The sequence below is a fragment of the Acomys minous genome (assembly GCF_964271855.1).
Source record: "Acomys minous genome assembly, chromosome: 6".
In the NCBI taxonomy this organism is placed as follows: domain Eukaryota; kingdom Metazoa; phylum Chordata; class Mammalia; order Rodentia; family Muridae; genus Acomys; species Acomys minous.
Genome location: NC_140487.1, coordinates 108,608,049 through 108,635,398, shown reverse-complemented (window position 1 = coordinate 108,635,398; position 27,350 = coordinate 108,608,049). Strand labels below are relative to the sequence as shown.

General features: G+C 50.7%; 1 protein-coding gene and 1 long non-coding RNA gene across 6 annotated transcripts in view; one reads left to right on the top strand and one right to left on the bottom strand.

Annotated features, from left to right (window-relative positions):
* Nucleotides 1–51: 51 nt before the first annotated feature.
* Nucleotides 52–27,350, top strand: part of LOC311600619 — a 212,562-nt gene continuing 185,263 nt past the window's right edge. Inside the window, exon 1 of the long non-coding RNA XR_014780292.1 lies at nt 52–404. This is a non-coding gene — a long non-coding RNA (uncharacterized lncRNA). The remainder of the gene's footprint in view (nt 405–27,350) is intronic.
* On the bottom strand, nt 159–27,122 carry FGR (FGR proto-oncogene, Src family tyrosine kinase). 5 transcript variants are annotated; one of them, XM_084787499.1, is made up of 13 exons: nt 26,972–27,122; nt 16,034–16,096; nt 13,261–13,463; nt 12,409–12,511; nt 10,732–10,830; nt 4,978–5,081; nt 4,685–4,834; nt 4,241–4,396; nt 3,933–4,112; nt 3,398–3,474; nt 2,947–3,100; nt 1,375–1,506; nt 159–1,278 (listed from the first exon to the last, which is right to left on the bottom strand). In XM_084787499.1, the coding sequence occupies exons 3-13, from the start codon at nt 13,448–13,450 to the stop codon at nt 1,070–1,072; spliced, it is 1,554 nt and encodes a 517-aa protein (XP_084643625.1). In that variant the 5' UTR covers nt 13,451–13,463; nt 16,034–16,096; nt 26,972–27,122; the 3' UTR covers nt 159–1,069. The 5 variants fall into 5 exon arrangements, with proteins under 5 accessions (XP_084643625.1, XP_084643624.1, XP_084643621.1 ...); XM_084787498.1 differs by having other exon boundaries at nt 13,261–13,460; nt 26,972–27,037; XM_084787495.1 differs by lacking the exon at nt 26,972–27,122 and adding an exon at nt 23,023–23,560.

The window sequence follows — 27,350 nt, the reverse complement described above, 5'->3', positions numbered from 1 at the left end:
TCCACTCCCTTTTTTGGGGAATCTGACAGGGTCTGTTGCATTCTTCTCCTTGTCTCTGCTGTGGGAGGCCGCCCTGCCCTGCCCTGCCCCCAATAGCCCAAACTATGTTGTTCATTCCCTGTGGACTACCACCCCTCCCCAAAGATGACACAGGGAACTTTCATGGCTCAGTGTTCGAATTGTGCTTGTTCTACTTACATAAGGAAGAAACAGACATACACACATTACTCAGAGAGGTAGTGAGCCTTCCACAGCTCTTTCCCTCAGAGCTGGGCCTGGACCAGAGCATCCAGTCTGCAGGAAGGGCATCAAGCAAAGACGGTTCCTGCCCTTGAAAGTTACAGCAACTTGAGAGAACCAGGAGCAGTAATTGATCTGTTTTAGTTTTTTGTTTTGTTGTTGTTGTTGTTGTGGTTGTTGTATTGAGTCAGGGTTTCTCTGTGTAGCCTTGCCTGTCCTGGACAGGATTTGTAGACCAGGCTGGCCTCGAACTCACAGAGATCTGCCAGCCTCTGCCTCCTGAGTGCTGGGATCAAAGCCCAGCTGGCTCAGTAATTGAACACTTAGGGCCTGGACTGGAACAGGCTGACGAGAGGTAGGAAAGCAGGAAGAAGAGATACATGAAGGAAGGGAAATACAGTTTTATAAATAAGTAGGCAAAGTATGAGTATTTTTTTTTTTTAGGACATGTAAGACAGAGACTGACAGTATGTAGGAGCTTAGTGGGACAGGAAAAAATGGTGCTTTGAGGTCAGAGTGTGTGAGCGAAGAGCTCTGAGGACCCATCTACTTTTATCTGTAAAATGAGTGGGGTGCACTAGATTTTTGGGTGGGGCATAGGTGCAAAGGGAAGAAAGAGTGCTTGGGTCAGAGAAGGCAAGAGATGCGTTCCCAGTCTTCCATTTTTCCCCATCTGTAAAATGGCTTCAGGGCCCCTCTGGCCTTCTCTGAGGTGCTAGGATTCCACAGGGTTCCTAATATGGAGGCACTAGGACCAAGGGAGCCCCGGGGGGATCGGCAAGGAAGGCCAAGTAGATGTTCCCCAGTGGATTGAAGATGCCCAGCCAGGTTAGGTCTGGTCTCCAGGCTGGTACTGTGGTTCCGTGGAGGTGAAATAGTCTTCCAGGAAGGACTGCAGGTACTCAAAGGTGGGCCTCTCCTCTGGATCCAGGCGCCAGGTCTGCTCCATGACTTCGTACAGGGATGCCGGGCAGCCTGGAGGACACGGCATGTGGTAGCCGTGCTCCACCTGCTCCAGCACTTCCCGGTTGTTCATGCCTGAGGGACGGGACGGACGGAGGTCTGTCAGCCGGTGCAAGGAGCAGGGGTAGACAAGGCCCTTCCCCACGGCCACACCCGCAACTCCCAGCTCACCTGGGTAAGGAACTCGGCCCTTGGTGATCAGTTCACTGAGCAGAATCCCAAAGGACCACACATCTGACTTGACAGTGAATCTGCCAAAGAGGGCGGCCTCTGGGGCTGTCCACTTGATGGGGAACTTGGTCCCTGGAGATATTGGGGAAGCAGGTAAGGTTAATGATGGGGGGGGGGTCCCTGGAAACTGCTGGATTAGGAGAATGGGGACTATAGGATTGGGCATCTTGGGGGACCCTGAGCATAGAGGTCTCTCTGTGTACACAGTAGAAGAGACCGCTATCTACGTGGCCGGTACCTACTGTGTGTGTTAGTACAGGTCTGTGGTTCTGCTTCTCATGATAAGAATGTCTCCAGCAAAAATAAATAAATAAATAAATAAATAAATAAATAAAAAATAAAAAACAAAAAAGAAAAAGAGAGAATGTCTCCAGCTATTACTAAGTGCTGATCACAGTTTCATTTGGTGTGGGTGTTGTGGTGCTGAGAGCAAATTCAGTCCCTCTCCCACTGAGCAAGCATTGTCCCACTAGGTTATATCCCCCAGGCCCAGGTACTGCTTTGGGTACTGTTAACACCACCAGCAAGTGGCTGGGATCCACACTAGGTGCTCTGGCTACCGATATGGTGCTGTTACACTCTGGTGTCTTCTGTTTAAGACTTAAGCTTTTTATGTCTGCTTGCTTAAGACTTAGCCGGGGGGCTGGAGGGATGGCTCAGAGATTAAGGGCACTGGTTGTGATAACCATTGAGATGTAAAATGAATGAATGAATTAAAAAAAAAAAAAAGAGTACTGGGGCTGGAGAGATGGCTCAGAGGGTAAGAGCACTGACTGCTCTTCCAGGGGTCATGAGTTCAATTCCCAGCAACCACATGGTGACTCACAACCATCTATAATGTGATCTGATGGCAGGTGTACATGCAGGCAGAGCACTTGTATATGTAATAGTAATTAATAAATCTTTTTTTTAATAAAAAAAAATAAAAGAGCACTGGTTGCTCTTCTAAAGGTCCTGAGTTCAATTCCCAGAAACCACATAGTGGCTCACAACCATATAGAATGTTATTTGGTGCCCTCTTCTGGCATGCAGGCATACATGCAGTCAGAATACTATATAAATAAATAAATAACATTAAAAAAATAAAATAAAAAGACTTAGCTGTGTCTGGTACTTAGTCAGTAGCCGGTAAATATGTAGTGACTTACTGTAGTCTAAGTATTTTCATTTATTTATCGTTTTTTTTTTTCCTAAGACAGGGTTTCTCTGTGTCACCCTGGCTGTCCTGCCTGGACTCACTTTGTAGACCAGGCTGGCCCCGAACTCACAGCCATCCACCTGCCTCTGCCTCCCGAGTGCTGGGATGTATTTTCATTTTTTAGCTCGGCAATGGCAACTCACAGAAATTAAGTAACTCAAGACATATGGGTAGCAAATGAACTCAGAATTGCATTTGATTCACATCAGGATGGGGGCATCTGGGAACATCAGGGCTGGGGAAGGGTTTCGGACTGGCGGCATGCATGGCAACCCCTTAGCGCTTGGGATCTCTAGGGAGGTGAAGCCGCTCACCTTGGCGGGGGTTGTACTCGTTGTCCTCTATGAGGCGCGCCAGCCCGAAGTCCGCAATCTTGCATACGAGATGCTCTCCCACAAGGATGTTGGCCGCCCTCAGGTCTCGGTGGATGTAGTTCATGCGCTCCATGTAGGCCATGCCCTCAGCTACCTAAAAGGAAAAGAGAAAAGGAGCCAACATGGATTCACAGTATCATAATCCGCCCCCCCCCCCTGAGGCCAGCAGTGTGGAAATCACTTGAAAAGTCCACTGTCCTAAGGGACACCCTCCCTCCCACCGCAGCGCAGCGCACATGGGGAGTCTCAACAGCATCTTCCTGCCTCAGGTCCCAGAGCTCATGAGGTGGCCTAGGCTGCAGTTTTACAAAGATGTACGAAGGCACGTGGGTTTATGAAACGGTGATAGAAGACAGAGGTCTGCGAGATGAAACCTGCTGGCCCAGCTTACCTGGGCGGCCATGTCCACTAGATGGGGCAGCCTCAAGTTCTGACCCTCTCGGTCCTTTAGGAAATCCAGCAGGCTACCTAGGGAGAAGCAGCTGGAAAATCAGCAGCAAGCCTCTACTCTCTCAATCTGCCCTTCCATTGGCTTTGGCCCTGCCGGGCTAATCTAGCCTTACTCCGCCTACCTCCCAGCTCTCTCATCTAGATCAATGGTCCTCTTCTTTCACCACCTCCAGATCCCTCCCCCTAGACACACCCCACTTAGACTCCTCCCCAGGTCCTGTCTCATCCCAGCCAGATCCTGCTCTGGTTTGCTCAGGTTGGCTAGCCACCTTCTAGCAAGAGAAGGCCCCGCCCTCCCACCCCGCTCCCTGCAACAGGCCCCGCCCCCTACCCTGGCCCCGCCCCCACTCTAGCACACTTAGAGGGTTAATGCATTCCAGACTCTTGCTGGACCCTCCAGTTTCTAGTCCCTTCCCAGGTGCTGGCCTCTGGGCCCCACCCTGGGCCCCACCCACCCAAACCCTGGCCCCCCTCACCGTGGCACATGAACTCTGTCACAATATAAATGGGTTCCTCCGACACCACCGCGTACAGCTGCACCAGCTTGTCATGCCTCAGGAGCTTCATGATCTGCGCCTCCTCCAGGAAGGCCTTCGGGGACATGGTGCCCGGCTTCAGCGTCTTCACCGCCACCTTTGTGCTGTAGTTCCACGTGCCTGCTCGGTGACCCGGGACTCGTCAAGGCTGGCTCCCTGCCAACCCTGTCCCTTGTCTCAGACCCCATTCCCCCCCAGTCCCTCCCCAGCACTTCCCTCCCCACCCCTGATTCCTGAGCTCTCCATACCGAGCCACACGTCTCCAAAGCAGCCGGTGCCTAGTCTGCGTTCAAGTGCTATGGAGTTCCGGTTGATCTCCCAGGCATCCTTGGCCAGGCCTAGCGTTTGGGGCCTCAGGGTGGTACAGGGCGCCGTGAGCAAGTAGCACAGACCATCATTTACTTCTGGAGGAAGGGCAGACGGAAGGCGGTCGCAGATGGAAGCTTTTATTAACACCCCCCCCCCCAGATGGTCTCTCTGTGTAGCCCTTTGTAGACCAGGCTGGCTTCGAACTCATAGCGATCCACCTGCCTCCGCCTCCCGAGTGCTGGGATTAAAGGCGTGCGCCACCACGCCCGGTGGGACACGCATTTTTGATCCAGCCTCCACCACCACTTCTTAGGGATACCACCTTGCTCTCTGGGCCTCAGTCTTCCCACTGTGACAGCGCATGACCACTTTGCCCAGCTCACCCATGTAGTGCCGCACCAGGTCCTGCACGGATTCGAACTGGGTCCGCGTGGTGATGTAGAAGCCCCCCGTGTCCAGCTTCCGGATCTTATAATGCTTTATGTGATCGCCTCTGTTCTGGTCCCAGTCGCGGATGGACAGGGAGTAGGCACCTGTGTGGGAAGGGTCCCTTGAGCAGGAAGAGGCCCCAAAGGCAATTCCCAGAGCCCATCTTAGCTCTGCCCCTCCGCTTGGCCCTGACCCAAGCACCCCCACCCCCACACCGACCTTAACAGCTGGTGGCATGGCAACCTACCTTTGGTGGTCTCACTTTCCCTAATGAGAAAGGCTCCCTGAGGGTTCCCAGCGGAGAGGAGCTGCCTCTCGGCATCCTTTCTACTGATCTTTCCAAAGTACCACCTGTTAGGAAAAGCAGGCAGAATCAGGGGCAGCCTCTGCAGACCCCCGTTCATCTTTTCAGGAAGTCGCCTGGCAAGCCAAGCCTCAGTTTCCTCGCCTGAGAAATGGGCTGTTATAGTATAAGGGTCACAGAGAAGGGAGATGGAAAGTGTCTGGTGCACATGGGAGACGCCGAAGAAAAACCAGGATTCTTTCTACCCACCGTCCCTTGAATTAAAATTGTTAGAATCTAGCCCAGCGCAGTGGTGCGTGCCTGTAATCCCAGCACTCTAGGAAGCAGAGGCCTGCAGATCTCTGTGAGTTCGAGGCCAGTCTGGCTTACAAAGTGAGTCTAGAACAGCCAAGGCTACACAGAGAAACCCTGTCTGGAAAAGCCAAGGGAAAAGAAGGCACAGCGTTTCCAAATCAGGAGAGATGGAGACACCTGGGAACTCTGATATGGCATCTGGGCACCAGGCAAATCTAGGTGACAGAAAAAGCCCTTGGCAAATGGTGTGCCTAGGAGGTCAGGCAGCAAGAAGGATAAATGATGGAAGGGCCGTACTAGACTCATTGCCAAAGTTTTTCTTTCTTTCTTTCTTTTTTTTTTTAAATATTTATTTATTATTATGTATACAGTGTTTTGTCTGTACATACACCTGCAGGCCAGAAGAGGGCACCAGATCACATTACAGATGGTTGTGAGCTACCATGTGGTTGCTGGGAACTGAACTCAGGACCTCTGGAAGAACAGATAGCGCTCTTAACCGCTGAGCCATCTCTCCAGCCCTTGCCAAAATTTTCCAAAGCTCTCCTCCAGGCACTCAGAGAGGCAGAGGCAGGCAGATCTCTGTGAGTTCAAGGCCAGCCTGGTTTTCAGAGTGAGTCCAGGACAGGCAAGGCTATACAGACAAACCCTGTCTCAAGAAAGTCCTCACCCCACCCCAAAAAAGGAGAAATGGTTAAAGGACATGGTACCATTGCCAGAGTCTTTCAAAGCCCTCCACTTTCATAACTTCCTTAGTGATCTAACAGCACTGAGGAGGATGAGATCCTGAGCGTGAGGCAGCCTGAGCGACCATAGCGAGACCTTCCTTTGAAATAAAAACCAAACCTTAATAGGCCAAGCACTTCCTTTGTGGTAGACCCCAACCCCGGAACAAAAATGTACTCGCTAGCCATGTTCAGAGGGAGGTGTCACACTTAAACTCAGAAGACAGATGAGGAAATGCCTGTGACTCTGAACCCGAACCCAAGTTGTCTACTCTCGGGACTGTGCTCCCTACCCCCATCCCCACCCCAAGACAGGGTCTCTCTGTGTAGCCTTGGCTGTCCTGGACTCGCTCTGTAGACCAGGCTGGCCTTGAACTCACAACGATACACCTGCCTCTGCCTCCCGAGTGCTGGGATTAAAGGCGTGCGCCACCACACCCGGCTTAGGACTGTACTTTTAACCAGGGCTGGGCATTGAGGATCTTAGACGTAATCATGCTGCCCAAGCTGGGGACACAGCATGAGCCCCAAACCCTGATCTTTGGCATCACTCCCCTCCTCCTTCCTTCCTGCTTCCTGCCACTCCACAATCTGGCCTCGTCCTACCTATGCTCTGGACTTGCCCATGCCCCTCTGCTCAAGAAACCCCATCTCACCCCCGAAACGGTCAATTCACCAAACTTTAAACACATATTTTCTTCCTTCCCAGAGGCAAGTTCTGAGTTCTACATCGTTGTGTTGTAGAGATTTGTATTTTTAGTTATCTTATTTTATTATTATTTAAAAATATTTTTATTTATTTTATTTTAATATTTTAAATTATTAATGATTATTTTTATTATTACATGCGCACGCGCACACACACACACACAAACGTGAGCACAAGTGTCCATGGAGGCCAGAAGAGGGCATCAGAGTCCCTGAAACTGGAGTTAATAAGGGTTATGAGTCACCACGAGAGTGCTAGGAATCCAACGCTAGGTATTCTGGACGAGTCGCCAGTGCTCTTAACTCAGCATTGCACTTTATGTACTTATTTTGTGTGTGCCTGTGCGCATGTGTGCATGCATGCCATAACAAAGGAGTGACCGTCAGGGGATAATCCATGCATGTTGGCTTTCTCCTTCCACCATGTGGCTCCTGGAGCTCAGACTCAGGCTGGCAGGCTTGACAGACAGCAAGCGCCTTTACCCGATAAGCCATCTTCTGAACGTTAGGCCCTTCCGCCCCTGCCTTCGCTTAGACCCACATTTTTCTCTCTTGGGTCAATACTTCCCTCCCTCTACCTCCCTCCTTCCTGGACTCTGCTGCCCTCACCGCTTTTACTTCCCATTCGACAAAGGTGGCCTGTGAAGGTCACTCCATTGCCAAGGATGAAGGCAGCCGCGGACACCGTCCCCCCTCCTGTCTTCAGAAATTTCTCCTCCATCCCTGGGTGTTCTACATTGGCCTGGCCTGCTCTTCTGACTACTTCTCCGGGGTTTCTTTCTTCTCCATGGCCATGCCCAAAGTCAGGTCCTCGGATCACTGTGAGTCTCATTCCCTCTCCTTCCTCCTACGAGGCACCTCTAATTGTCACCTCTACTCACATGAGTCTCAGTTCCCACCAGCGTACCATCTGCCAGAGCTACAGAGAACAAATGGTAGAGCATCCGTGTGACGATTAGGAAGAGGGGCTGCTTCCTCTGGGATAATGTAGTGGCATGGCCAGGCGCCTCTCGTGCAGAGCGCAGCCTGGTCTACCTTCTAGCAGCTTCCTTCAATTGTAGAGAGTGTTCCTCTCCACAGACCTCACAACAACCTCCCTAGAACCCATGAACCTCCACCTGCTCCTGTGTCCCCCACTTTAGCACCTGGCACCACACCTGACTTGCATCTTCAGAAGATTCTGGATCATCCTCAATTCCTCTGGCTTCCCACAGCCCAACAACAAACCAGACTCGAAGTCCTGAGGATTCTCACTCTGGTCTTGGATTGTGTTTCCATGGAGATAGAGTCTCATGTAGCCCAGGCTATCCTCAAATTAACTACAAATGCTAGGATAACAGGCCCATGGCACCGTGCTGTATGTGCTGGTTTCGTGTCAACTTGACCCAAGGTAGAGTCGTCAGAGAGGAAGGAAGCTCAATTGAGGAAATGCCTCCGTGAGATCCAGCTGTAAGACATTTTCTACAAGCTCGGGAGGCAGAGGCAGGCAGATCACTGTGAGTTCAAGGCCAGCCTGGTCTACAAAGCAAGTCCAGGATAGCCATGGCTAACGCAGAGACTCTGTCTTGAAAAACCAAAAAAGAAAAAAAAAAAGAAAGAAAGAAAGAAGGAAAGAAAGACCCATGCCCAGTCAAGTTCTTCGAAGTCTGTTCCATCATTATTTTTCCACAAATGTATGGGACACATAGTGAGGAGAGCTTTTTTTATTTTTATTTTTTGGGAGGAAGGTACTGAAGATGAAATCTAGGGCCTTCCCATGTGAAGCTACACTCCAACCTCTGTCTGTTTAATAAAATTAATTTTAAGTACTGTTCTCTTGCAAGCCTTCCTCATACTGAACATGCACTCAGCTACCGAACTACACCCCCAGCACTGGTAACTTATTTTTAGATTTAATTTCATTTTATGCATATGAGTGTTTGCCTGCATGCATGTCCTCGGGCCACATGCATGGCTGGCGCCTTCAGAGGCCAGAAGAAGGTGTCAGATCCCCTGGGACTGGAGATACAGAAGGGAGCCACCACACTGGCTCTGGAAACTGAATCTGGGTCCAGCGGTCTTAACTGCCCAGCCATTTCTCCTGCCCTGTTTTGGTTTGGTTTTGTGGGCTGTTTGTTTTGTTTGAGACAGGATCTTTTACAGGCTGGCCTAAAACTCACTACAGCAAGGATGACCCTGAAGCCTAATTTTGGCATCCTAGACAAAGTGCCACCATGATTGATTGTGTATGGTGCTGGGGAATCATACCCAGGGCCTCACGCCTGCTAGACAGACACTCTACTCAACTGTATGAGGCATATCCCCAGTGCCCCAGTTCTACTTAAAAAATTTTTTTTTAATTTATTTATTATTTATACAGTATTCTCAGCAGTCCAGAAGAGGGCACCTGATCTCATTACAGATGGCGGCGAGCCACCATGTGGTTGCTAGGAATTGAACTCAGGACATTTGGAAGATTAGTCAGTGCTCTTAACCTCTGAGCCATCGCTCCAGCCCTTTTATTTGCAGGGGGTTGGGTGGGCAGGGGTAGTTTAGAGACAGGGTTTCTCTGTGTAACTTTGGCTGTCCTGGAACTCTCTTTGTAGACCAGGCTGGCCTTGAACTCACAAAATTCTGCCTGCCTCTGCATCCCACAGAGCTAGGATTAAAGATGTGCCCCACCTCAACCGACTTCAACCCAATACTTTTTAAGTTTTTATTTATTTATTTATTTATTTATTTATTTATTGGTTTTTCAAGACAGGGTTTCTCTGTGTAGTCTTGGCTGTCCTGGACTTGCATTGTAGACCAGGCTGGCCTCGAACTCACAGGGATCCACCTGCCTCTGCCTCCCAAGTGCTGGGATTAAAGGTGTGCACCACCACTGCCTTGGTGGCTCACTCACTTGTTTTGTTTTTGTTTTTGTTTTTCCGAGACAGGGTTTCTCTATGTAGCCCTAGCTGTCCTGGATTCACTTTGTAGATGGGGCTGGCCTCGAACTCACAGAGATCTGCCTGCCTCTGCTCCAAGTGCTGGGATTAAAGGCATGTGCCACCAGCGCCTGGCCACTATAGAATTTTTAAAGAGATTTATTTATTTATTTATTTATTTATTTATTTATTTATTTATTATGTATAAAATGTTCTGCCTTCATGTACACCTGCAGACTAGAAGAGGGTATCAGATCTCATTATGGATAGTTGTGAGCCACCATGTGGTAGCAGGGAATTGAACTCAGGACCTCTGGAAGGACAGTCAGTGCTCTTAACCTCTGAGCCATCTCTCCAGCCCCCTTCCCCCACCCCCACTATAGATTTGAAAGCTCATGGGTAGTTACCTCTGGGCACACCTCCCACTCTCAGGAGTTCTTTTATATTTTTTCTCTATAAATCTATATTCTCTCTGTTAAGATAGATAGATAGATAGATAAACACACACACACATATATAGACTTTGCCATAACGTTACTGTTACAGATAGGCTGGGGTATACATACTGGCTATCGCACACGGTATGTGTCTAGCTGGATTCACACACCAGCTCCACACATTACTAGCTATGAGAATCTGGGCAGAGTAATCACTTTCTCTGTACTTCAGCTTCCTCTTTTTTTTTTTTTTTTTTTAAAGACAAAGTTTCACTATGTGGCTGGCCTGGAACTCACTATGTGGACTAGGCTAACCTCACACTCAGGAAGAGAGCCACTTGCCTCTCCTTAGCAAGTGCTAGGATGGAAGAAGTGCACCTTTACCCCTGGCCAGCTTCCTCATTTGTAAAACAGACCAATGGACCACACAGAAACTGCTCGGCGACGGAACAGGGCACCTGCGACTCGGCCTTAACCGTTACTGTCCTCACTGCCATCTTCTTTAGGCTCTACAGTAACCTTATAGCATTGTAGATGAGAAGGCAGGGACAGAGCGGGGCAGTCATTTCCCATGAGACGGCCTTGGAAGTTAGACCCACAGGGCGTGACCCCAACCCCACTCACTCCTCAGCCTGGATGGAATCCGCAGGGGCCACGTAGTTGCTGGGAACGTAGCCAGTGTGTCCAGAGCTCAGGGACCGGGCCTCCCACCAGTCACATTCCCTGTAGACACAGAACACAGGGGTAGTCAGCAGCGCTTGGGGACAAGGCAGGGCTGTGTTAGCCTGGGAGCGGCCTTGGCAATCCTCACCTTCAATCCCCTCCGCACCCAGAGAACTTTAGCCTGCCTGTCTTCCCTCTACTTACTGCAGCTGTCCTAGCTGTTTTCACCTGAAAAGGGAATGTGTTTGAAGATTCCTTCCTCTTTCTGTTCTCCCACTGAGCAGGTAGTGTGGATGCTGACTAGGTTCCCTCCCCACTGGAAACTCCCAGTGCCTACAGATTCCCTTCTGGATAAAATTAGGCTTTACAACACAGCTTTAAAAGCCTATGATACTGACCTGCCTGCATCTCCAACTTCTTTATACTTTCTAGTCTTTTTCTTTTCTTCTTCTTCTTTTTTAAATATTTATTTATTTATTTATTTATTTATTGGTTTTTTGAGACAGGGTCTCTCTGTGTAGCCTTGGCTGTCCTGGACTCACTTTGTAGACCAGGCCAGTCTCGAACTCATAGCAATCTGCCTGCCTCTGCCTTCCGAGTGCTGGGATTAAAGGTGTGTACCACCACACCCTCCTCTTCCTCCTCCTCCTCCTCCTCCTCTTCTTCTTCTGAGACAGGGTTTCTCTGTGTAGCCTTTGGCTGTCCTGGAACTCCCTTTGCAGACCAGGCTGGCCTCAAACTCACAGAGCTCTGCCTGCTTCTGCCCTCAGAGTGCAGGGATTAAAGACGTGCACTACCATGCCCTGCCCAATTTTTAGTTTTTTACATTTACTTACCGTGTGTGTGTATAGGTCAACAGATAATTTGTAGGAGCCAATTTTCCCCTTCTACCATGTGGGGGGCCTAGGGGTTAAACTGATGGGGTCAGGCTTGGTGACAGGCAGCCTTACCCCCTGGGCCACTTTCTCAGCCCTGCACCTCACTCATTATGATTTACTTAGAGCCTCCACTTGGAGCTTTCTAGAAATCCTTGTTTAGTTTTAGTCTCTCTCTTCTCACCTCTTCCTTCATTGTCTATTTCTTTTTCTAGTCTCAGCTTTAAAAATATCTAGGAGCTGGGCGTGGTGGCGCACGCCTTTAATGCCAGCACTCGGGAGGTAGAGGCAGGTGGATCGCTGTGAGTTCAAGGCCAGCCTGGTCTACAAAGCAAGTCCAGGACAGCCAGGGCTACACAGAGAAAACCTGTCTTGAAAAACCAAAAAATAAAAATAAAAATAAAAATCTCTAGGAAGCCCTCCCCAACCACTACTACTCTTGGGAATGAATTTAGTATTCTATGGTGTCCCAAGCCCTTCACCTACCCTCTCCCTGCATGGTAGGGAGCATCCACCTAGGGTTTCCTTGTTATTGCCATTTGTTTTCGGTGAAACCCAAAGCCCCCCGCCCCCATTAGCCAAGTTCTCTGCCACTGAGCTATAGTCCCGGTCCTCAACCAGGACTTTTATTGTATATATGTATTATGTGTATATATGTCCCCACTCAGGCCTTATCTAGAAAACAGGGATCAGAGTCTTGTCCTCTTGGGGCCTGGCTCCCAGGCCAGGTCATGCCCCTCAGCTAGGTAGCCCAGTCACTTACGTGTTGTTCAGGATGTGCAACTTCTCCCCTTTGGTGAAGGTGAGGTCATCCTCTGTCCTGGCCTCATAGTCGTACAGGGCGACGAATATGGTCACTCCCGTCCCTGCAGAGTCAGAGCTGCTCAGCAGAGTACGGTATAGAATGGGGAACCGAGGCGTCTGCGCCCCTGGCTTCCGGTTCCCTAGCCAGCCACTGTACCTCCTCACTGTCACAATGTCTAGGTTCCTGAAGGAGTTCAGGGACCAGTGGGGTTTCTGATTTGGTTCCAAGCTTGCCCCACTAGGGTCCAGGACAAGAAGACTTGACATTTAAGAGGTTAGAAATAGGTGGGCAGTGGTGGCACACGCCTTTAATCCAGGCACTCGGGAGGCAGAGGCAGGCGGATCGCTGTGAGTTCAAGGCCAGCCTGGTCTACAAAGTGAGTCCAGGACAGCCAAGGCTACACAGAGAAACCCTGTCTTGAAAAAACCCCCCAACCTTCCCCCCAAAAAAGAGGATAGAAATGTGTGTGAATGCGTGCGTGTGTGTGTGTGACAGAGACAGAGACAGAGATGACACAGAGAGAGACAGAGATCGCCTGAAACTCATGATGCTCCTGCCTCATTCTTCCAATTGGAAGAGCCCTCTTTGCTACTTGCAATTGCAAGTACTGAGCTCCCTCTTAGATGAGAACAGAAAAAAGACCCCAAACTGGGCCCCTAGAGTAGATTTACACACACCGACTTAGATGCTGTGACCTGGCGTATGGGGCCGCATCCTGTATCCTCTAGTGACTTCTCACGACAAGCCCGATCTCTCTTTCCTTCATTTTCCCAGACCCCAGGCAGCAGCTCCCCGGCCCTGGAGACCCACCTGACATGCCTCTCATGTTGCCAACGTTAAGGAAAGCAGGGCTGGTGGGCTGAGGAGAGAAGGACGCAGACCGGCCTTGAGTGGGGTCAGGGTAATAGCGTTCTTCGGGCTGTTGCCTCCTGAAGTCGCCTTCCAGGCCAGCATCTTCTTTGGATGGAGGCTCCAACTTCTTGCAGAACACACAGCCCATCCCAGGCACCCTGCTGCAGAAGCGGGGGATGGGTCTAGCTCAGGGTGCCTGGCTGGTGGGCCACCCTAAGCACACAGGTGTGTGCGTGTGTGTGCACATACATTCAGACCGGCGCCAAGCTTCTACTCTGTGACCCACGTTGGGGGGGGGTGTCTTCCTAAGTAGGGACCAGCTTTGGCCTGCCTCCTAGCTGCGTTCTTGTGTTTGGAGAGAGAGTGTGGCTTCTCCATAGTTTCTTTTTTCTTTCTTTCTTTCTTTTTTTTTTTTTTTAAGATTTATTTATTTATTATGTATACAGTGGTTTGCCTGCATGTGTGCCAACAAGCCAGGGAGGGCATCATATCTCACTATGGATGGTTGTGAGTCACCATGCGGTTGCTAGGAATTGAACTCAGGACCTCTGGAAGAGCAGCCGGTGCGCTTAACCTCTGAGCCATCTCTCCAGCCCCCATGGTTTCTTTTTATCTGTCCTTAGCTATGTTTGGCTGTGTGTTCTGTGTTGGTGGTGAGCTACAGGGTGAGCTACAGGGTCTGCAGTTCAGGCTGGCTTTAAACTCACTCTGTAGCCAAGGATGACCTTGAACGCCTGACCATCCTGTGTACATTTCTTAATGGCTTATGCTCTTTTATTTTTCCAGACCGGGTCTCATTGTATATGTCTGGAAACGTAGAACTCACCATGTAGACCCGGCCTTGAATTTACAGAGATCTGCCTCCCACATGTTGAGATTAAAGACGTGTGCTCTGCTGGGCGGTGGTGGCACACGCCTTTAATCCCAGCACTCGGGAGGCAGAGGCTGGTGGATGGCTGTGAGTTTGAGGTCAGCCTGGTCTACAAAGTGAGTCCAGGACAGCCAAGGCAACACAGAGAGACCTTGCCTCGAAAAAAAAAAAAAGATGTAAAGATGTGTGCTCCCACTCTTGGTTTGTTTTGTTTGTCTATTTATTTTTAGGTATTTTAAGATATTTTGACGCATGCCTGTAATCCCAGCATTCGGGAGACAGAGGTGGGTGGATCTCTGTGAGTTCGAGGCCAGCCTGGTCTACAAAGTGAGCCCAGAACAGCCAAAGCTACACAAAGAAACCCTGTCTGGGGGTGGGGGAGAGATTTATTTATTTATTTTACATACAGTGTTCTGCCTGCACACCAGAAGAGGGCACCAGCCCTCATTATAGATGGTTGTGAGCTACCATGTGGTTGCTGGGAATTGAACTCAGGACCTTTGGAAGAGCAGCCAGTGATCTTAACCACTGAGCCATCACTCTAGCCCATTTTTAGGTATTTTAATTTGATGTGTATTGGGTATATTGGGTGTATGTCTGTGCACCATGTATATACCTGGTGCTCAGGGAAGCCAGAAGAAGGCATTGGATTCTCTGGAACTGGATTTACAGTGTGAGCAGCCATGTGGGTGCTGGGAGAGCAGTCAGTGCTTTTAACCCCTGAGCCATCTGTCCAGTCTCATGCTCAGTTTATGCACATTTGGCGGCTGTCACTTTTTTTTTAATTTTAAAATGATTTATTTATTATGTATACAGTGTGCATCAGGTCACATTATTGATAGTTGTGAGCTACCCTGTGGTTGCTGGGAGTTGAACTCAGGACCTTTGGACAGCCCCCATGCCTGTCACTTTGATGTATTGTTGTTTGTGTGATTCCTTCCTGGTGTTTCTTTTTCCTGTGTGTCTTGGTTTTTTGTTTTTGTTTTTGTTTTGTTTTGTTTTGTTTTTTTAAGACAGGGTTTCTCTGTGTATCCTTGGCTGTCCTGGACTCCCTTTGTAGACCAAGTCGGCCTTGAACTCACAGTGATTCACCTGCCTCTGCCTCTGCCTCTGCCTCCCGAGTGCTGGGATTAAAGATTTGCACCACCATGCTTGGTCCTCTCTGTGTGTCTTAATGGGTCTCTAGACATATTTTGGTTGTGTGTGCTGTGCAGTTCTTGAGGAATGCCTCCGTGTGTGCACTGATCTTGAGACAGCTCAGTTGGTAGAATTCTTGCCTAGCATGCATGAAGCCTTCAGTTCGATCCCCAGGACTGCACAATCTCAGCCTGGTGCTGTGGTCCTGTAATCCCAGCGTCTAGGAGAGGGAGGCAGGAAGATCAGAAACTCAAGGCCATTCTTTAGCTAGGTATTAAGTTCCAGGTGAGCCTGAGCTATGAGATACGTAAGACCTCATCTCAAAAACCAAAATGTGCTCACGTGTGTACATGTTTGTCTACATGTCTATGCATGTCTACATGTTTATGGTGGGCAAGTGATCGTGTGTGCGTCTGCGTGTGTGTGTGTGTGTGTGTGTGTGTGTGTAATACACATCTACAAAGCTGTGCGGTTGTGAGTGTGAGGGCAGTGTGCCTGCACCTGGAGAGTCCCTGCAGAGGGGCATCAAGGCCATTTCCTGTCATGAGTCCAGCCTACAGCCTCTCAAGCTGCCTTATTCTGGCTCCTCTATCTGTTTCCTAGCAACAGGATCCTTGTAGGAGGAGGAGGGGGCGGGTGAGGCAGGCATTGTGGGGCCCAGAAAGGTGACCCCACCCTGTTTTCTGAAATTGAAAGCCTCCCCATACTCCCCACCCTACTCACCGCTCAGGCCCCTTCTCCTGGGTCAGTAGGACTGATGCATGGTCCCCGGAAGGCACAGGAAGCCTGGGGGCGAGACAGAACAACGTGAAAGATGAAGATGAAGAGTCTCTGCCAGCCAGCTGCCCCGGATCTTGCCCTCGTCGGGAAGCCAGAAGGCCTGTGCTCTGTCCCATCATGACTTTTACCTTCGTTTCCTCTCTCACCGCTCTTGGAACACTTACTTACTCATCCCCACATTGGGTACAACACCCGTACCAACTCTTGCACACTCAGTCCCACCAGCATATGCTTGAGTGAGTGAGTGTCCCTGCCAGCATCGCTGCACACCATCACAGTTCTCAAATGAGCTCTAGTGCACAACTGCACGTACACATCTGTACCCACTCTCTCCCTCTCTCTCTCTCCCTCTCTCTCTCCAGACTCATCTTTCATACTGGAGTACTATCGAGCTGTGCTGAGCTCACAGGCTCACAGGAACTCAGTCATTGTCTCCTAAAAATGAACCTTATCAGGTAGTAGTGGCCCACGCCTTTAATGCCAGCACTCGGGAGGCAGAGGCAGGTGGATCGCTGTGAGTTCGGGGCCAGCCTGGTCTACAAAGGGAGTCCAGGACAGCCAAGGCTACACAGAGAAACCCTGTCTTGAAAAACCAAAAGAAAAGAAAAGAAAAGAAAAAAAAAAGAACCTTACGAGGCAGTGGCAGAATATGCCTCTAATCCCAGCACTCAGGAGGCAGCAGAGGCAGGCAGATCTCTGAGTTGGAGGCCAGCCTGGTCCACAGAGTGAGGAGTTGCAGGACAGCCAAGACTACACAGAAGAACCCTGTCTCGAAAACCAAACAAACAAGCCAGGCATGGCGTTGCACACCTGTAATCCCAGTACTCGGGAGGCAGAGGCAGGTGGATCAATGTGAGTTTGAGGACAGCCTGGGCTACAAAGTGAGTCTAGGACAGCCAGGGCTACACAGAGAAAGCCTGTCTCTAAAAAGCAAAAAAAAAAATACAAAAAATAAAAAGCAAACAAAAAACAAAGGAGCCTTTTCCTAGAACCCTGCCCCAGCAAATCCCAGTAGATCTATGGTCACCTCTGGTAAGTTTCCTACAGACCAGGATTGGGGAGAGGCCTAAGTCAGAAGCTGGGGCCACCATAGTCTCTTAAAGAGCTCCCGGAACAAGCCAAACTTCCCCAGCAGCTATGCTCTCTGAGTAACTCCTCAGGAAGGTCATTGAGCAAGGGGTCCTCACCCTCCCCACCCCCCTCCCAACCCCAACCCCTGCCAGAAAAACTACACCATTACAACACTCAGAGAGGAACTGTGTGAGGACAGTTTCCTAAGACATGTCATAGCGTCGTCGTAGGGTGGGGCTAGCCCAGGGATAGCCAGGGTCATCCATTGTGGGCCCCCGCCTCCCCCCCCCCCGGGAAAATCACAGCTCCCATCCAGTTCTCCCCCAGGCTGCCCCTCACCAGCACACTCACCTCTCCCAGGAAATCCGTTGTCTTCCTGCATCTACTAGGTCTAGACGCTGGCAGAGCCCTAAACTACATCCTGCCTCCCCTCACTGTCACCAAAACCATTCTGCTAGCTGCACTGAGGTGAAGAGCTAACACCAATGAGCTGGGCTGTGAGGCAGGTTGTGGCAAGAGGTCTGTCGGGGAAATAGTTTCTATTCACTCAGCCTTCACCTCAGAACACCCCCACTCCCGGGGCAGGGGGTGAGGGACCAGTAAGTCTGAAAGGGCCCAGCATTCCAGGCTGGTTCCAATAGGGGAGGGAAGTAGGGGACAGATGTGGAGGGGAGAGGCCCCCCCCCCGACCCAGAGCCTAGCTGAAGGGGGTCACAGAGAAGAGGAGAGATGGAGTAATAGGAAAGCAAGCGCTACAGATGGGCTGTTGGTCTCACAAATACGCAAAGGTATGCCTCCACCCTGGGCTGAGCTACACGGGTCTCATGGAACACAGTCTCAGTTCCAAATAAATAAATAAATAAAGAAAGAAAGAAAGAAAGAAAAACAAAAACCACCACCACCCCCCAAAAATCGAAACACACATACATACATATACACATATATACATATATATGTATACACACACACACACACACACACACATACGTATGTATATGTCCCCTACAGTGTGTCTACCACGGCTTCAAACATTTCACCTCTACCACCACCTCATTTGACCCACACTCACTGCAAATCCAGTTTGGTTTGGTTTCGTTTGGGTTTTCGAGACAGGGTTTTTCTATGTAGCAGTGGCTGTCCCGGGCTCTCTCTGTAGATTAGGCTGGCCTCGAACTCACAAAGATCCACCTGCCTCTGCCTCCCGAGTGTGCGCCACCACGCCCCAGCCTGGACTAACTTTGTAGACCAGGTTGGATTCTAACTCACAGCGATCTGCCTCTGCCTCCCAAGTGCTGGGATTAAAGGCAGGAGCCACCACCAACCGGCTTTTTTTTTTTCCCTCCCCTCGAGACAGGTTTTTCTCTGTGTAGTCTTAGCACCACCAACCAGCTGCAAACCCAGTTTTAAATAGTATTATTATTGAGGAAGCAACTGAGGCATAGAGATGCTTAAATGTTTGCCTAAGGTCACACACGGAGGACTCCTGTTATCTGGCACTAAAATCTGAGCCATTTCCTCACATTGCTAGTCACAGAAATCCTACGGAAATGCGCTGCCTGGGTAGGACTGGCTAGGATGTATACTCAGCACTCCCCTGGAGGCCCCTCCCTACCCAGGGCCTCCTCTATAGGATACAACCTTATACAGTGAGGCTCTCGGTAGGCACAATGTTGCCACTTGCAGTAAGTCCGAAGTGCACATTGCTTCCGCATATCCCCCACAAGGGAGGCCCCACAGTCAGCCTGCCCACGCAGGAGGAAGGTTCAAGTAGTTCTTTGGGCTAAGCCGGAGGTCCTGGCGGTGTTGACAGTGTAACCAGCCGGCAGACTGGACAGCCCTCGGGGCTCAGTCACCCCAGACTCCGAGGGCTTTGTGGTCCTATGTGGTGGATCTGGCTTTCTGGTGTGAGTACCCCGAAGGACTCCAGCATGGTGACACAGGGTGTATTTGAGGCCCAGTGCAAGGAAGACCCACACTGAATGTGGTCACACGCACCAGTGGAAAGACGGGGAGGTGTGAAGATGAAGAGACAGATGGTGTGGCTTCCCCATAAACTGATTTTCAAGGTGGTGGGGGAGGAAACCCCAAGTACTGATTTGTAGCATTTGCTAATTTCCATCGTATAAATATTCCCACTGTGGCTGATTTACGGCTAAAGGAGTGACTTCCTGATGGCTGGGCCCTGGAAGGGAGGAGACTAAGTTCCCCTGAGTCAGTGTCAGTGTCAGTGAGCCGAACATCGCTGCCAGAGAGAACCCCATTGCCAGGTGTGGTGGTGCACGCCTTTAATCTCAGCACTCGGGAGGCGGTGGCAGGTGGATCACTGTGAGTGCGAAGCCAGCCTGGTCTACAAAGTGAGTTCAGGACAGCCATGGCTACACAGAGAGACCCTGTTTCCACCTGCTCTTCCAGAGGTCCTGAGTTCAATTCCCAGCAACCACATGGTGGTTCACAGCCCTTTATAATGTGATCTGATGCCCTCTTCTGCAGACAGATAAGGTACTCATATACAATAAATTAATAAATTAAACAACAACAACAACAAAAAAGCTGGTGTGGTGTACCTGAAATCTCAGTGTGAGGAAGTGAGACAGGGTGATCCTAGGGTTCCCTGGCCGGTTAGTCTATTGACAGATTTTTAGTGGGGGAGCCTCCAAAAAGGAGGAGGATCTGGAGAGATGGTCTTCTGTTCCAGAAGACCCGGGTTTGATTTTCATCACCACAAGGTGACTCACAGCATCTGTTACCCGAATATCTTCTGGCTTCCGCAGGTACCAGGCAGGCACAGGCTACACAAACACACACGCAAGACGAAACACCCATACACATACTGTAATTTTATTTATTTATTTACTTTTTTTTTTTTTTGAGGCAGGGTTTCTCTGTGTAGCCCTGGCTGTCCCGATACTCACATTGTAGACCAGGCTTAGAGATCTATCTGCTTGTCTATACCTCCCCAAAGTGCTGGGATTAAAGGCGTGTGCCACTGTGCCCAGCCCTAAAATATGTCTTATTAAAAGAAAATGTAGAGGCTGGAGAGATGGCTCAGTGGTTAGGAGCACCAGCTGCTCTTTCAGAGGACCTGGCTTCAATTCCCAGTGCCCACATGGCAGCTCACAACTGTCTGTAACTCCTGTTTCAGGGGATCCAACTCTTTCACAAACGCAGGCAAAACAACAATGTACATAAAATAAAAATAAATAAACAAATTATTTCAAAAATTTTACATAAAGCCAGGTGGTAGTGGCTCACACCTTTAATCCTAGCACTTGGGAGGCAGAGGCAAGTAGATCTTTGTTAGTTGGAGGCCAGCCTCATCTACAGAGTGGATCCCAGATACCCAAGGCTACATAGAGAAACCCTGACTTGAAGAAAGAAAAAAAAATTTTTTTTCTTACATAAAAATTGGGAGCAAGTTAGGAAAGACATCTGTATTGCCTTTGCTCATTAGCTTCCACATGCATGTACGGTCACATCCATATACACACCAGAGAGAGGAGAGGTCGGGGGAGAGAGAGGGCGAGGGAGAAAGTGAGAGAGAGGGAAAGAGAGAGAGAGAGAGAGAGGAAGAGAGAGGGGGAGAGAGAGAGAGGGAGAAAGTGAGAGAGAGGGAGAGAGAGAAAGGGAGAGAAGGAGGGAGAAAGGGAGAGAGAGAGAGGGAGAGGGAGAGAGAGAAGGAGGGAGAGAGAGAGAGAGAGAAAGGGGAAGAAAGAAAGAGATGAAGTGACAGAGACAGAAAAGGAGACATGAAGAGAGTTAGAAACAGTTAGAGGGAGCCTGTTCTGCTCAGACAAACATCTTCAAGGAAACAGCCAGAGGCTTCTCCCCTCTTCCTCTGTGCCTTAATACCAGGCGCCAGCTCTCTAGGGAGCCGTTGGGCTCTCCAGAAGTCTGGGTGGCGGTAACCATTAGTGAAAACGTGCTAATTTATTAAACATTTACACAGTGACTGGCATCACGCCAAGAAATTTCTACACATGATCTCTTTAGTGACCTCCTGAGGCAAGTTTTATTTTTAACCCTGATTGGATTAGGACACTGAGGTACAGTGATGTGAAGTAATTTAGGAAGCGAAACTATACCAACCAGTTTGGGCACCTTGCGTAGGGTGCCCAATCTCTGCAGAAACATGAATATACACAGAGTGTCCTCTGTGTGCCAGCCCTTGTATGTTTCTAAATCCTAGTTATGGCACAGAGCAAAAAAATGACCTCTTCTCTCTCCCTTTTCTTCTTGTTTCTAAATTTAGTTTGTGTGTGTGTGTGTGTGTGTGTGTGTGATTGGTTCTCTCCTTCCACCATATGTGTTCCAGGGATCAAACTCAGGCTGTCAGCCTTGCCAGCATTAGCTCCTGAGCCATCTTGGATGAGAGACAACACAGCGCGCTGGCCATCCTTGGCAGTGAACTCAGCGCCTGTCGTGGCCACCAGCATTCTGGGCAACTCAGAAGCTTCGGTTTGTTTATGAATAAGGGTAGTCCTGCGACTCAATTGAGGGGTGGTGGTGGCACACACCTTTAGTCGCAGCACTTGGGAGGAGGCAGAAGAAGCAGGTGGATCTCTGAATTTGAGGCCAGCTTGATCTACAGAGTGAGTCCCAGGATAGCCAGGGCTAGACAGAGAAACCCTGTCTCAAAACAAACGAATGAATGAACGAAAAAAGAAAGAAAGAAAGAAAGGCTCCAGTCAAGAGCCTTATCAAGAGCCGGGCGTGGTGGCGCACGCCTTTAATCCCAGCACTCGGGAGGCAGAGGCAGGCAGATCGCTGTGAGTTCGAGGCCAGCCTGGTTTACAGAGCGAGTCCAGGACAGCCAAGACTACACAGAGAAACCCTGTCTCAAAAGACCAAAAAAAAAAAAAGAGCCTTATCAAGGTTGAAATCAGATTATGAATATCACAGCTAAGGTCTAACCATGGACCACAGGCTGCCCACTTCAGTATCTGTCCCTGTGTAGTGAGTGCGCTCTCTCTCTCTCTCTCTCTCTCTCTCTCTCTCTCCCTCCCTCCCTCCCTCCCTCCCTCCCTCCCAGGCATGCAGGATCTCTCTGTATAACCCTCCCCTTGTACTTGAGATCTTTGTGCCACTGGGATTGAGTGCTCAAAGCCCCCTCCCGCCCCCCCGCAGCTCTGTTCTCCAGGAGGCTGTAGCCTTGGATGAAGGACAAGGCGCATGAGCATCCGGTTTCTCACCTGCGCCCTCTGGGCAGAGCAGCTGTGAGGATTTCATGGGAAGAGGCTCTGGCTCAGTGTACATCAGCCAAGGAGACTGAGAATGGCAGCTGCAAAGAGGTCCCCCGGGGCACCTGGTCCACCCACCTCTTACATATACCAGAAAGAAAAAACAAAACAAAACAAAACAAAACAAAAAAACCCAGCTTCTCTGAGGTCACAGGCCAACAGGAGATTCAGGCAACTGTGAAATCCAGTCCACACTTTTCTGTTCCTGCCTTTGTGGCTGGGTTCTCCAAAGCCTGGGCGGGATTATGTGTCCCTCAGTGTCATTCCCCCCACATGGCCAATGGCCAACTACATCTGTCTTAGGGCAGCTGAACACCCAACGGGGAACACCTGTGTTCCTGGACACACGAGCCCCAACCTTCACATCCTTTCCCAGGGGTCTTATTTCCCACAATCATGTCAAAGTGATGACACGAGACTTGGCATGCTCAACCCTGCAGTGGTGGCGCAAGCCTTTAATCCCAGCACTCGGGGAAGCAGAGGCAGGTGGATCTCTGTGAGTTCGAGGCCAGCCTGGACTACAAAGTGAGTTTCAGGTCAGTCAGGGCTACACAGAGAGATCCTGTCTTGAAAAACAAAAACAAACAAACAAACAAACAAACAAAAGACTTGGGATGTTCTGACCTTCAAGTATGAGGGAGAAGCAGAGACAGGATTAGGTTCGAAGTCGGCCGACTGGCTTGAGGCACTGGGCAAATCAGTCCAGCACTTCGAGTTAGGGAGACAGATCTCTCTGTAGCTCCTGCCCATCAGATTCTTGTCTGGCCCTGAGCATCGGCCATACAGTGGGTGAGTGCACTCCCCTTTCCTTCTCTCTTTGCGAAGGTTTCTCTGAGGTTGGGGGAGGCAGGCAGAGGTGCAGGGCCTGAGAAGAAAGAGAAGTTCCCAGACAAGGTGGGAGGGACTAGCAAGACCAGTAAACCCTGAGGACTTCACCAAAAAGGAACTAAAAGCATGGGCAGCGGCAGGAAACCACCTCCTGCAAGAGTTCCGGTTTCTCCTCAGAGCTCGAGGCAGGCAGACCTAGGCTGAAGCGGCGAACACGAGTCCTGGGTGTGAAGGTTCTGCAGCCCCTCAGGAGTCTTGGAGCCCTGACTGAGGGCATCTGCACTGCCCCACAGTCCTCTCACTGGCCTGAGACCTCAGGAGACTTGGAGCCCTGACTGAGGGCATCCGCGCTGCTCCACAGTCCTCTCACTGGCACTGAGACCCCACAGGACTAGCCCCATCTGCCTCACAGAGGCTTCTCACTTCTCACTAACTTCCTGTCATTTTACACCATGCTTTCCTGAGACCTACAACTGGTCCAGTCCTGACACCATCTTTGCACTGTCCTAGCTCTTCGCTCCACTGGGTCCTTAACGATGTCAACTGAGCTTTCCCTACTTATTGGTAAAAGTGGTTCTATCTGGCTTGGCAAAACCATAATAAACCTTTATTCCCAGCACTCAGGAGGCAGAGGCAGGTGGATCGCTGTGAGTTCGAGGCCAGCCTGGTCTATAAAGCGAGTCCAGTCCAGGACAGCCAGGGATACACAGAGAAACCCTGTCTTGAAAAAATACCAACCCCCTCAACAAAAACACAAAAAAAAACCCAGAACATAACGGTCTACCCATGGGTTTCAGGACAGCTGGAGTTATATACAATGAGACCTTGTCTTAAAAAGAAAGAGGGCTGGAGAGATGGCTTAGTGGTTAAGAGCGCCACCTGCTCTTCCAGAGGTCCTGAGTTCAATTCCCAGCAACCACATGGTGGCTCACAACTAGCTATAATGTGATCTGATGCCCTCTTCTGCAGATAAAGCACTCAGATGCAATAAATAAAATAAATAAATCTTAAAAGAAAGAAAGAAGGAAAGAGAGTTGGGCATCAATGGTATACATCTTTAATCCCAGCAGCCAGGAAGCAGAGGAAGTTTGATCTCTGTAAGTTCAAGATCAGCCTGGTCTGCCACACACGCCTTTAGTTTCAGCTCTTGGGAGGCAGAGGCAGGGAGATTGCTGTGAGTTCGAGGCCAGCCTGGTCTGCAAAGCAAGTCCAGGATAGCCAAGGCTACACAGAGAGAGACCCTGTCTTGAGAAATCAACCAACCAACCAACCAACCAATCAAGATCAGCCTGGTCTACAGAGTTAGTTCCAGGACAGCCAAGGCTGCACAGAGAAGCCCTGTGTGGAAAGAGAGAGAGAGAGAGAGAGAGAGAGAGAGAGAGAGAGAGAGAGAGAGCGCTAACATGGTGGCCCCAGCCTTTCATTTCGTCACTCAGGAAGCAAAGGCTGGAGGCCAGCATCTGTGAGCTCAAGGCCAGGAAAAAGTGGTTTCACACATCTCAGGAAATTACCCATCAGCCTCTACAACAAGAATCTGTGGGTTAACTGGGCGTGGTGGCGCACGCCTTTAATGCCAGCACTCGGGAGGCAGAGGCAGGTGGATCGCTGTGAGTTCGAGGCCAGCCCGGTCTACAAAGTGAGTCCAGGACAGCCAAGGCTACACAGAGAGACCCTGTCTCAGGAAAAAAAAAAATCTTTGTGTTACCTAGGCTGGGACTTGGGGTTCTAGCCATGAATGGGAGCTGAGGGACTATAGCGTGGAGTATAGATTCCACACTGTGATCCCTTAGTCTTTCGGGGAGTGGGATGGGGGCAGCCTGCCTTTTCCAAACCAACTGTGCTATGTGGATGGGTCTTGGCTCCGCCTTCCTTGGAACTTCAGCGCTGTAGTCCTTTACCCAGTCTGCCAAGGTTGGTCACTTCCCTTGTCATTTCAGCCTCAGGTGGCTGCAGAGCACACTGGGAAAATCCACTACCAGACATTTAAGTACCACCGGCTTGAACGCATTCATTCAAGCTGGAGCTGGCCTTGGAGCCAGGAGCCCGTTGCTCTCGGGTCCACACAAGCTTGGCTGGGAATGATGGTAGGGCGCGGCCCTCGCCTTGGCTACTTCCTTTGTCATGTCTAGATCCTCCGGACTCTGCCTCATCCTCACGTCCTCACCGTGTCAAGCTCTAGACTACGTACATGTTCACAGGGTGGCCACCTGGTGTTGAGGGTGAGGTTCAGATCTGAGCCCCCCCCCCCGCACCCCCCCTGACCTCCTCAGAATGGGCGCTCCACAGATCCAGAGACATTTGGTAGCCACCAACTGTGTGCTGGTCCCCAAAGGCCCCTGTCAGCGAAGCTTTCTGGTCCTCCATGCTTTGAGATGGCAAAGAGCTCGCTGTGTAGAACAGGCTGGCCTGGATCTCATAGAGATTCACCTGCCTCTGCCTCCAGTCTCCCCTCCCTCCTCCCCTTCCCACCCCTCCCCTACCCTGCCCTCCCCTCAGGCCCCTGTTCTATCTCTATTCCCCCCAACACACACCCCATGAGTCTTTCTTCTGCTTATGTGGCTCAAGCTGGCCTCAAACTAGTGACAATCTTCCTACCTCGGTTTTCTGAGTGCTGGGATTATTATAGCCATGTGCCCCTAGGCATAGTTTTGGCACCATCGGGGAGGGCTAGTTTCCCCCCAAAGTTCCATTGAGGAAAGCAAGCCTAACTCATTTTTGTCAGGAGCTCAGGTCTCTGAGGCGGCAGATCCCTGAACAGCAAGCGGCACTCTCCCACTCCGTTGTGCAATACACACGGACCAAGGACCAAAAACGGGGACGAAGGTGGGGGACCAAAGGTGGCTTCCAGCCACGAGCCCGCTGCCGCCTAGAGCCAGCTGGCCTCACAGCCCTGTATTGCCATGGAAACAGCCCTTGCGGGCATTCGCGGTCAAAAGCAGGATTTCCGTCGGGGCTGCCAGCAATTCCCGGATCCCGAAGGGGACGGGGGCACCCAGACTGCCACCGCAGGTAAGGAGAGGTACCCAGGGAGGTCTGCCCGTGCCCAGGGTGAGGACTTCCCCAGGAAACCGCGGACCCACGCCTTCAGCGCCTGGACGGACGGAATCCCCCAGAGCGTCCGGAAGCCGCCTTCCAGAGATGCAGCCGGAGGGCCTGGGGCTTGCAGACGTCCCCCTGCCCCTGACAGCTCGACCTCTGAGGAATCCAGATAGCCGGCCTTGGAGACCCCAGAACTGCACTCTGGACTCTGTGTTCTTCAGAAATCACTCTACTTTGACTCCTCTGGAACTCAAACGCCGAATTTCCTCAGTATCCCCTCCCGATCCTTCCATTTCCCCTACCTACAACTACCCCTCTCCCAGACCGCTCAGCTTCTCCCCACTTTCTCCCCTTGAAACCCTCACAGCACCGTCCCTAAACTCTTTGAGGGGAGCCCACAGCGCCCTCCCAGGACTCTTTCAACCCTCTTCCCAAACTCTTATCAATTTCACCACACAAGTTTCCTCCATTTCCCCATGTAGGCCTACCTTCCCCATATTCCCTGAGCCTTGTCCCCAGGTTTGTATTAGTCTTTCCTAATTTTTCTTATTTTTCCTCCTTAATTCCCTTCCTGGATGGGGTTCCCCTCTCCAACTTGCTCAGCTCTCGGAGTTCAGGTTTACCCTCGTCGTTCCTCCAGGGTGAGGGCAGGCAGGGGGCGGGGCAACACCTGCCCTGCCAGCTCCCACTTGGTTTGGCCGCCTACCTGGTCCCAGAGAGCCAGCTGCGGATAACCCGATCTGAGGCGAGCCAATCGCAGTAGCCAGGAGAATCGATGTGGGGGAGAAGTGGGGTGCTGCTCGCCTCTGCCGCTACCACCAACTCTGGGCAGGGAGGAGGAAGCCGCCTAGGACTTCTCTTATTTTGGTGGCTGCGGAGGAGGAGGAGGAGGAGGAGGCGGCGGGCAGGAGAATTCGCAGTCACGCCTCAGCCCCAAGCTAGCTGCCCAAAGCCGGGAGGAGGCCCTAGACTCTAGGTCCGCAAGCTCCCACTTCCCGCCTTACAAGGTTACCTCCGATGGGCTTTCCCAGCGCTGTCGCTGCACCTCAGCTCCAAAAGGACCTGCCCCTTCAGTCACTAGAGTA